General features: G+C 41.3%; 1 protein-coding gene across 1 annotated transcript; it reads right to left on the minus strand.

Annotated features, from left to right (window-relative positions):
* Positions 1 to 290: 290 nt before the first annotated feature.
* On the minus strand, positions 291 to 4,119 carry LOC123140978 (S-(+)-linalool synthase, chloroplastic-like). Its single transcript, XM_044560233.1, has 7 exons — positions 3,763 to 4,119; positions 3,055 to 3,280; positions 2,322 to 2,694; positions 1,901 to 2,119; positions 1,363 to 1,501; positions 936 to 1,175; positions 291 to 778 (listed from the first exon to the last, which is right to left on the minus strand). The coding sequence occupies exons 1-7, from the start codon at positions 3,943 to 3,945 to the stop codon at positions 506 to 508; spliced, it is 1,653 nt and encodes a 550-aa protein (XP_044416168.1). The 5' UTR covers positions 3,946 to 4,119; the 3' UTR covers positions 291 to 505.
* Between the last annotated feature and the right edge of the window lie 7,372 nt (positions 4,120 to 11,491).

The following is an 11,491-nucleotide window of genomic DNA, read 5'->3' on the forward strand; positions in this document are numbered from 1 at the left end:
TATGTTCAAACAATTAGACAATACATCCACGTTTGCTTGAAGGATGTAACGCGTAATTGCCAGCTGATGCCAAATGGTATAACAAATTTGCACTCTAGTGAATTTTGAATACAAAATCTATTTCCTAGAGTGCAAAACTGCACATGCATCACATACATTGCAACACGTGCATGACCTTGCAGGCCGCTCATGGCTTTTGACAAGTATATTCATTATATAACCACTAGGAAGTAGGAACACATTTGCTAGAGTAGTGCTATGCACAGGACAAATTTTGAACGATTCACAGACGAAGATTGAATACTGCTATACATGCATATGAGTGAGAAGGGCACTAGCTGCTAAATTTGCATGTGGTGCACAGCTCGGGCACAAGTATCGTTTGTGGAGCAGTTTCACATTAGCTAATGGTGCATCATACAAGTCCACGTTTCAACAGGGCAACCCTACAAAATTGGTGTGCTACATATATAAGACTTACATACACAACGGTAGCATGCATTATTCAAAAGAGCAACATCCTAGTGTAATCCTCCAGGGCGGGGAGCTTCTGCTCGTCGTCATAGCCATACATGATGCTGACCATCCTTGCAAAGTTGAGAGACGCCCCGATGAAGCTAGGTGGTAGTGTGGACTTTGTCTGAGAGAAGCATTCCCTGTTTAGATCCTCCCATTCACCCGCTATCATATCCAACATGTGCTTCTCCGCATCAGCATGAGGGTTTTCTCTCTGGTACAAATCCTTGTATGATCCGTCGAGCCCTTCCTGCAACTCATCCTGCATGGGACACATAATTTCTTTTCAGATCATGCCTAATGTTGTCAATGTCAACTTGAATGCACACCCACCAGGATATGGTACGAAATAATTCATGTAAATAATTAGTATTACTAATCATATAGTCTTGTGCACAAACTTCTTGGTGTGTTCTGACCTTTGCACTCCCCATGTCATCCCAGAGCCTCATGATCTTTGCAGGGCAAGAGATGACCCTAAGGATGTGGTCGTTGTTGTCCTCCGTTAAATCATGCCCAAGCATGAATAAAAGATGCATAAATAAAAGTGGCGCTCCTGAAGTGATGACACCATTTCTTAGGTAGTCCTTCGATGTAGGAACCTGATTAGTAGATAGCCATTTTCCCTCGATCATGAATCCATCAAACAAAGTTGCCCACTGCAAGAAAAAAGGCATGAATGCAATATTAATTCTTCCACGGTTATTTTCTTATATTTTATTTCATTACAATTAATCACAAGTTATATAGTACATAGAAATATGTGAGGTGGTACTATTAATATATTTATTGGTTGCTTAGACAAATTAAACTAAAGAAAATGAAAAACCATTTGAGTAGACATACTGCTTGCTTGAGATGATTGATAGGGTTCAATCCATGCTCTTTCCTGACCATATCAGCGATATCATTTGTGATGGTGTAAAGAGCCTTGTAACATGATATCATGTAACTCGGCAGTGACTCAGCAGCTGCAAGATCCCACCTGTCAAAATATGCACTTTGAGTGTGAAACTTTTATAACAATATTTTTATATTATATGTTTGTGTATAAGGTCGCGACTAACCCATGATTTTGATTATACCATTAGCAAAAATATGCCATTCTGGGCATAAGCAGTCTTGAATATGCAATGCTTTCTCTTTTTGTATGAATATATATGAATAATTATAAAACTATTAGTATATCAAGATATTTCTCGCAAAGGCCTAATGTTTATGCCAAACCAATCCTAATACCTCTGTATACATGATATGTCAAAATTATGGAATTTTTAATGTGCAGTTAGACATATCTAAGATGTCATTCATTCACAAACAAAAGTAATTATACTTCATTCCTAAAATGCAATGTTGTTGTTATTATGGGAACATCAATGCTCACATTTTGATCGCCTCATTAAAGAGACAGAGCTCCTCTTGTGTGGCGACAAGATCAAAGATGTCATCCACAATGTAGACCATTGAGATAACTTTTGTGGCCTCAACCCGATATCTTGAGAAGGAGAAACCCTCGAGGATAGTCATGGACCACATGTACCATTTCAGAACTTGGTCCCTTGCAGCTGGAATTTCTTGAGACAATCCCAAATCCACCCACCATCTATGTGAAAATGAAGTTTTCATAGTAAAAAATCACCACACCTTTAATTGTGCGAATACATGAGCAAAAAAATATATGTTAATCTATTAATTCCAAGTGAGTTCTCTCTTATCAATATGCAGGTGGGTCAATGTCCGCAATAACTAAAAAATATATGTTAATCTATTAATTCCAAGTGAGTTCTCTCTTATTATATTGATACCTCTTAATCTCTTGCATTTCACTCTGATGTTGCAACTTCTTCATCTGAAATTCTGCAAGTGCCAGCTTCTCAATTGCAGTGTGCCTAGTAGGCAAGTTCTGGAGGTAACTCAAATGATGCCTAGCCTTGTATTGCCTCAGGCTCACATGGTAGGGATGGTCTATTGACTTCATCACATATCTCGCAAGGTTTGGCTCCAAATACTTAAGTGCAAATTTTAGGTGCTTGCTTGAGAATTCATTTGCCTTGTAGAGTGAAGCTTCTCCCATGTTGAGGTGTGACATGTCATGCAAGCTCAGCAACCCTCTAAGGTCTTTGCTATGCCTAAGGTTGAAATCACCATTATCGTTTGTGAACTTCTGAAGAACATCGTCTGCCATACACCAACAAGAAGGGGTCTTAGGTGCATGTCATACATAATGAAAATAATACTCCCTCCGTCCGGAAATACTTGTCGAAGGAATGGATGTATCTAGACGTATTTTAGTTCTAGATACATCCATTTTTATGCATTTCTCCGACAAGTATTTCCGGACGGAGGGAGTACGTCTCATGAGAGGTGCTTCTATGCTACACAAGGGACTGTTCTTTTTTATTATTAAACTTGGTTACTCTAAGGCTAATTTATTATTAGCAAAATTATCACATAAAATCATCATTGACCAAATTGCACTCAAGTTTCCAAACTCGTGTGTTTATCTAACCCAACACACTAAACTAGTAATTTACTGACCTGCCGAAACATAATATCCAACTTCTCTCATCAGCCTAAAGGAAAGGGTTGCGTCAAGTAGATCATCACTATGGAGGAGATCCACAGACGAGTCTATTATGTTATCGATTTCATCCTGGAAATAGTGGTCAATGCAGAGGCGTTTGAGGTGATCAACCATGCTCAACATTCCTTTGTTGCTCTTCGGATGTTGATGAAGCAACGCTTGAACATTCAATAGGCTTTCCTGGTATTGCACATAGAGCAAACTTCTTTTTAAAAAGAATACAAAGTCTAGATGAGTGCAATATATATCATATATTATTTGCATTCAACAATAGGCGATATCATAGGAAAATAGTGCATATAATGTAGGTTTATATTTTATTAACATAGTTCAGAAATTAACAATAAAACATAGAGATTGAAATTGTGCTCATTCCAGAAACATCATTAATTAATGGGACACACATTTTCTATGTCTCGCTGGTTCCTGAATAGAAGTAATTATTCGAAGTTATCTTGAAAAGGCAATCCATGAATTGCCAGACTGTGGTTAGAAGATTCTTGTGGACGGATTAAATTTTTGACTGGGTTTATACAACATGAATTTAGGGACGAAGGCAGTATAATTAGCCAGAAAAAGGCACACAATCATTCATGCTAATTGCATTTCAAGTACATGCTAATGTTGCGGTCTATATATATTTGTACCGTAAAAATATATACCTGGAAGTCAAAATCATCGGACAGCTCATGGGACACAGGCTCCCGCCCCGGATGTATCACTGGCGAAGGGCGAAATAACCCATGGTTTCGGCCACTCTGGCCACCATTTCTGGCCACCGGCAAAGCCGAATGGAGCAATGGCGCGAAGGAGGACAAGGAGAAGCATACATGCGCAGCAGCCATCACGTGCTTGACTAATGTGATTTGCTACTGATCGGCTGATGTTGTAGCGTGGATGATATGGGATGAACAAAAGTACGTTGCAGGCTGCTGCTGCTATATCTTGGGATGGATGGGGGATACGAGCAATGCATGCATGCCCTCCAGATTTATAGGGTGAGGAGAGGAGGCGAGGTTGCAGCCGCGTCGATCCTCCACCGAGTGGCGAGCCGTGTGGAAAATTTACTAAACGTCATGCATGCGCTAATCAGGTTTTGTTTTTCATCTAGGGCTAGTGTACCATCCATACTTTGTCTGGAGAGTGCACCATGCATGCACCATGCACCTTGCTAACTCTGGACTCTGATGTCTAGTCTGGTCGTCGTTACGAGACAAATACCTATATTTGTGCACACGGTTTCTCCCTGCACAACTGGCAAGAGCCACACACGTAAGTACTCTATATACCTATATTTGTACATCCTGCCACGTGAACGTCTCGGTCTGACACCTGGACAAAAGGGTCTGGCTGGTAGAGTAGAGGGGTCCATGGAAAGGTCTGCCGATTGACCAGTTTTCGATTGGTTGCTGCCTGTCAAGCTCACGACAATATACGTATGCGACATGTTATAACCTACGTACTGAACCACTGCTGCCATTATCAACTTTGACCCCCAGCTGAACCATGCATGCACAGTAGCTAGCTACTAATAGAGCGGTCATAAAACATTTACCCCACCAAATGTAACATGTGTGTACAACGACTGGTACAGCTGGCATTGTCTCGTGTGTAAGTGGCGCTTTCTTGAATTCTTGGGTCAAATTGTTATTATTTACTTTTGGTTTGTTACACACAAAGAGTACTGTTCAGCCACGTAAATTTGATGTTGAACGGAAGATAGACGGAAGAAGTAGAAAAGGGACAGAAAGGGTGGAGACTCTTCACGGAGACTCACTCCACAATGAGTCAAAGCTCTAGATCCAGTGTACCCGTCGGCACTGCTTCAATACCAGCAACCTACAGCAGGGACTTATTTTTAGAGGAGAGGCGTCACACCTATAGAAGCGCGAATATTCATTTCTAAGCCCAGTGCAGGTGAAAAGGAAATTCACAAAAATACTGAAACAATTTAAAAAATATAGATTTTTTAAAATGGAAGATAATTTGGTGCGGGAGGTGCGCTCCAAATTTCGGATCATTTGGACATATGAGTAGCTCTCAGCAAAAAAAAAAATTTGGGTCAGAAAAAAAAAGAACAGTAAACCTTTTCATATACCCTAAATTTGTCTTTTTTTTCTTAGAGATACTCAGATGTCTAGATGATTTGAATTTGGAGCGCACCTCGCGCACCAAATTGTCTTCCATGCAAAAAATCGAATTTTTTGAATTCTAGTACTTTTTGTGTGTGTGCTTTTTTCTTCATCGCGGGTGCAGCTGAGCCTGGACACCGAATAGCCGCTCTCTCAGCCCACTTAGTTAAGTGCCATTTCACAATCTAAAGACAAGTTTTTCCTCGATGCAAATTTGTATGTCTAGCTATTTATCGGTCTGTATGTAACTTTCTTACAGGTTTAGAAAAACACTCAGTTATGTTTAGCTCTCCATATCACCCGCAAAAAAATTATAACGCCGTTGCATCTTTTACAATCTTCTAGAAAGCAGACTATGCATAGAAGACATCCACGTGGGTAGTATTTCAGCTCTCTCAGCATTATAAAATGCTGGTACAAATATAGCATCAACTTACACCACAAAAAGTTCCCATCGATATCTCATAGGAGCATGCCACCAAAAGAAAGAGAATCTCGTATCAAAGACCGATTTTCCATATACAAGGAAACAAACATATAGAGGAGAGTGACCTTTGACTATGAGGAAACAAACACAAGTACGTAGGTTCATGCTATTCAGTACCAACGTTAACGACGAGGAATTAATTGTTACTTTTCCACACCCTTTCTACTTATACGTCATTGCATACGTTGGAAGTCAAAAAGAACATAAGAAAATGTATACTTACGTGCCCTAAAATCAGAAATGTAATAAGACGACATAAAATGTAAATAACGCCATTTTTTGGTGTCGCTTTACATTTGGATACTGGGCGGTATCCACGTTTCTCAACGCCCCACGAGAAATGCCCATCCCCAGCAAAAAATAAATAAAAAAAATACAATTTTTCAAATTTAAACACTCTAAGTATAGTAAAACACTGTAGCTCCCAGTTACATCAAAATTCTTAGTTGTGGTGTGGTGGTAACCTACTATTTTGTGCCTCGAGAGGTTGCTGGTCGGATTCGTGTTCTCGCACTTTTTCTTTGTTTATTTTTAGAACACGTAAGTAGGAAAAGTAAAAAAGTAATGATCCGAAGAGTCGTACAAGCAACCTCACACCACTTAGCACGCACGTAGTATACTTTCCACTGAGCTAATACCTCTTTTATGATTGACATTCGTTCAAGTTATTTCAGTATCCAGTTTAGAAGAATTTGAATTCAAAATTTAATTACAAATTTCGTCCGAAATATGTTCGGTACTTCTTGGTAACCGTGGTAACCGAGAGTATGCCCCCCCCCCCCCCCCCCACGGTTGAAATCGGATGCAACTTTTCGAGTAGATGATTTTTCATATAAAAAACTTTTTAATCCGAGCTCGTATGCAAAAGTTATGCTCATTTACTAAATTCCAGAGAGATTTTGCAAATAAAGTCAAAATTCATATTTGTAAATTTTCCCAACAACTAACCACATATCACATGGGAAACTTATTTTCTTTTATTTTTTTGACATTTCCATCATTTTCTTTTATTTTTTAAAACTAAAAAGGTGGTCCACGGGGGGAGAGGGGTGCATTTTGTGAAATTTTCGGCCACCTAGAAAGTTAGTAATGGCGCACCTTCACAAAGTGTGCCATTATTATGTGCATGACTTGGTCAAACCTTGGTCAAAGTTAGTAATGGTGCACCTATGCAAAGTGCGCCATTACTAAGTTTGACCAAGGTTTTGACCCAGTCATACATATAGTTATGGCGCACTTTGTAAAGGTGCGCCATTACTATGTCAACTTAGTAATGGCGCACATATACAAAGTGCGTCATTACTATATGTATGACCACTAATAGGAAAAGGGGCTTTTATCCCGGTTCATAAGGGCCTTTAGTCCCGGTTCAGGAACCGGGACTAAAGGGTCGTTACTAATGCCCTAGCCCTTTAGTCCCGGTTCTTACACGAACCGGGACTAAAGGCCGTCCACGTGGCCGGTGCGGGGAGCCCAGGCAGGAGGGCCTTTGGACCCAGTTCGTGCCACCAACCGGGACCAATAGGCATCCACGCGTCAGCACCTGGCAGGAGCTGAGGTTTTTGTTTTTTTTTGAAGGGGGGGGGGTTTGGGGGTTTTGGGGGGTTAATTTAGGTTGTTATTAGGTAGCTATTAGAGAGAAGTGTCCTCTCTTATATCTCCGTGCTTGGTTTACCAACGCTACGTACTGCTATGCCTAAACATGGCTTAGATTGAAGTGAAGGCAACATGTGGTGCATGTCGAAAGTAATACTAATCCGGACTTGATCAAGTTTGGATTGTACTACTTTCGACACGCACCACATGCATGTTGCCTTCACTTCAATCCAATCCATGTTCATTTCACCCGCTGATATATAATAACTCTTCATGCACGCATCATGCATCATCATATATAATAACAAGTCCTACTAATCATCATCATACAACTTCTACTCGTTATTAATAACAAGTCATACGATCATCATCCTCACAGTCATCGAACCAACCCTACTTAATTGTTCTTAGCACATGATCATCAGTATTAGGTAGGACCGAAATACCCTCTTTAAGGTAAAATAGCATAAAACAATATATACCCTGACTCTCCATTATGGAGAATGGAGATCATCCTGTCTCCAATTTTTGCGCCTCGCTTCCTTTTGCTTCCAAGAAGCTCCTTGCGACTGTCCATACATTTTTTCCATTCTTTGATTTGCATGTCTCCACTTCTTTTAGAAATCCGGTATGGACAGTTGAGATTCATAGGATGACCTGGTTGTATATTCAAAACATCGAGCCTACCATTCTGATACATCAAATGAGGCACACAATCCTCTGGGATTATCTGTTGAAAAACATAGTAATAACTTCATAGTTAGCAATGATAATGCACTAGTTTTAGAACTATGCAAAATATGCACGGATGTCGTAATAGTAAGAAATCTTACCAGGGTATCTCCATAGTAGTTATCGTAGTTCAACACGTGCACTAGTGGCACGTATGGAGGACCATAATGATGAGGAGTTTGATTGTAGATATTGTAATTCTCAATATCAGTACAAAATCCGACCAGATGAGTTTTCTCCTTATAAGTTAACTCAGAGCCATCAGTGTAGTAGGTTCTGCCTACCATGTTCCGCACATTGTTTGAACAATCAAAATAAGCTGTCAACTATTTTGAAATGAACAATATAAATTAGCTAATAACTATGTTTGAGAAACTCACATAGCGGTAGAATTGGAGGCGTATCAACAAGGACCCAAATGTCCATATTGTCTTGCTCGATGTCAGGATCACCATGATCCATGGTGACAAGCATACCCTCATCAAAACCATACATCTTGCAAAATGCTTCCCAATTTTTGCAACCAAAATGGGTTACGCTCTCAGAATTATACAGCTTTACTTCAAAATCTATATCATGATGGGTCCTTAGATGAATTTTCATTGTTTCCATACTTTCATGGTCTTCAAAACCCATCCTCTCCAAGACGTAGCGTCTTGCTGTAGGGGAACGCAGCAGAAAACAAAAATTTTCCGACCTACGCACCAGCCCAGGACCACTATGGAGACTGCATACATGGTTTGATCTTTTTCGTTACCGACTCGTAGTGTAGCGGGAAGTAGAGTCGATGACGATCGGCGGTGCAGATCCCCGCAGCTAGGATTTACAACCTCCCAACCGCGAGGATGTATACCCTCATCTGCTCCTCAGACAGCCCTCCAGGAGGCGGTCGAACAGCCCCCCGGACGGTGTCGCGGACAGCCCTTCGGGAGGACCTTCGAAACTCGAACGGTCACTCGGACAGCCCTTCGGGAGGACCTTCGAAACTCGGACGGTCACACGGACAGCCCTTCGGGAGGCACTCACGAACTAAGACCGAAACTACGATCTCTCTACAGAGTTGCACACATACGGTGTCATCTATCCGGCAGGGCTTCGCCGTCCAGAACTAGTTCCTGCCGGAACCCAGACAGCCTTACGGCTCTACGAAACTCTTTTCGTGGGAGGGAGAGAAGAAGCCAGATAATGCATGGCATGTGTATGAGAGCAAGGGATGAGTGTGGAGGGCTGCCCCTCCACCTCTATTTATAGGAAATCCCAAGGGGGTAGGGTAGTTTCACAAAAAACCCAAAATGCACATGAATGAAGTCCTTCCACAAGGACCTAGGAGTGAAACCAAGGAACAAGAGGGTCCCCAAGGGGGGATACCCCATGTGGCCGGCCACACCCCCATGAGGGGCCCAAAAAATGGCTCCTATCCATCCATGTCATCCCCAAGATCTTTTGGAGCAAAGCCCCAAAAGGTGGCTTTCCATAAAGTAACCATAAAGCTGATTTTCACTATTCACGACGACATTTTTCAGCGTCTGATCGAACTGAAAATATTTATGTGGGCTAAGAACATTTCCAGTACCCACTAAAATGATTTTCAACGCGTTCCGAAACAATTCCGGTTTTAGTGATTTTCATCTGCGAAACGCATCTGAAGTGGCTCCGGCAGCTCCGGAACATTTCCGGTTTTTATCTCAGAAAATTCCAAAAAGCTTCCAGAATGATTCTGGCATCCTCCAAGAATTATCAGGCATGTGCCGAAACCAATTTGACTTAATGGTGTATCCCGAAACAACTTTTCGGTATCATCGAAACTTATCCGATGACCTCTCTCTGCGGTACGATTCCGCTGTCCGAAACTTTTCGGTGTCCGAAACTTTTTCGGTGATTTTCTCTCAGACTCCCTGTCTAGTATTCAGCAGATAGATGACCCTTAAGCGTGTGACCCTATAGGTTCGGTGAAGTATAGACATGACCCGGAACCCCTTCCGATCAATGATCAACATCGGAGCCGTGGACACCCATATTGACCCCTATACCCACACGAATAAATATTCGAGTGAACCTCCAGTTGCCGTGTGCTATTCCTGTTGCTTCGCGATATGTTACAAATACCCGAGGTGAGACATGTTGGCATTCCCGTGGATCAACAACTTGTCCACTATGCTAGTTACCTCGTTACCGGTATTGTTCTCTTTTCTCGTTATCGTGTTCCGGCATCCCCGTGATCAAATCACAAAGTGTCTGGCCAGACGATGATGGATACCGTAACACCGAGAGGGCCCAGAGATATCTCTCCATCGTCGGAGGAGCAAATCCCAATCTTGAGCTATCAAGTTACTTGACACACTTTTCCATGAACCCGTAAGCCGCCGTAATAGCCACCCATTACGGATGACGTTTAACAAACCCCAAAGTTCATGAAGCAAGCATGAAGAAACTCGATACTCTCATGGTCTAAGGAATCATGCAAACGTTAACCATCTCTGTGTTATGTACCAATAAACTTGTGACGAATGAATCTCATAGCATAACATCATGCCGGGTCGATTCAACACAAATGTTCTCTTAACATTATGCCCTCAAGGTTGCTGACATAGACATGCCCATGATCAGGAAAACATAACCATCATGCAACACTTGAGCTAGTCTTAGAGGCCAGACTAGGAATACATTTTACCGTTTATTATTCCACACGTGCATATGAGTCTTCCTCCGAGCCTCGTGGTTATTGCAGACTCGAGAACCATAGCAGTTATAGCATGGAACATAAACATAATTATGAACTCGGAGATAAATAATATCATTTATTATTGCCTCTAGGGCATATCTCCTACAGACTCCCACTTGCACTAGAGTCAATAATCTAGTTAATGCTAATGCACTTTACACCTGTGGCACACCGGTGTAAATATGCTTCGCTTGTGGTATAGCCTGATGTCCAACGGATCTGACGACTTCAGTTCCGTGTGTATCTTTGCATGTCCTCGCGTTTTCACGTTTTCACAAAAATTCATATTTTGTGTGGACTTGGCTTTGTATGTATGTGAATCACAGGTCGAACCTGGATTCCTCAGACTGAGTTATGGAGCAACTACCTGCAGTAGTGTCCCATTGTCAAAAGCCATCTTGGAACTATACTAAGTTCATGAATGAACTATATGATTCAACATCTTCTTTGTCGCTTCTAAAGCGTCAACATACTTAGCCCTTGTTATAGAATTCGCCACAGTAACTAGTTTGAACAAATTCCAACTAACTGTGCCACCACATTGTGTGTTACACAAAACCCTTAACTTAAATCGAAAATCGCACGGTGAAAAGATGAAGACTATCGATGTAACATTTTACAACGAACTCTTCATGATCTCCGCTTGCAAGAAAACATATCATCAGTACTTACTCTAGTACTCAATGACATCTTTCACTGTTGTCCCACGATCAGTACTTTGA

The sequence above is a fragment of the Triticum aestivum genome, chromosome 6D (genome assembly GCF_018294505.1).
Source record: "Triticum aestivum cultivar Chinese Spring chromosome 6D, IWGSC CS RefSeq v2.1, whole genome shotgun sequence".
NCBI lineage: Eukaryota > Viridiplantae > Streptophyta > Magnoliopsida > Poales > Poaceae > Triticum > Triticum aestivum.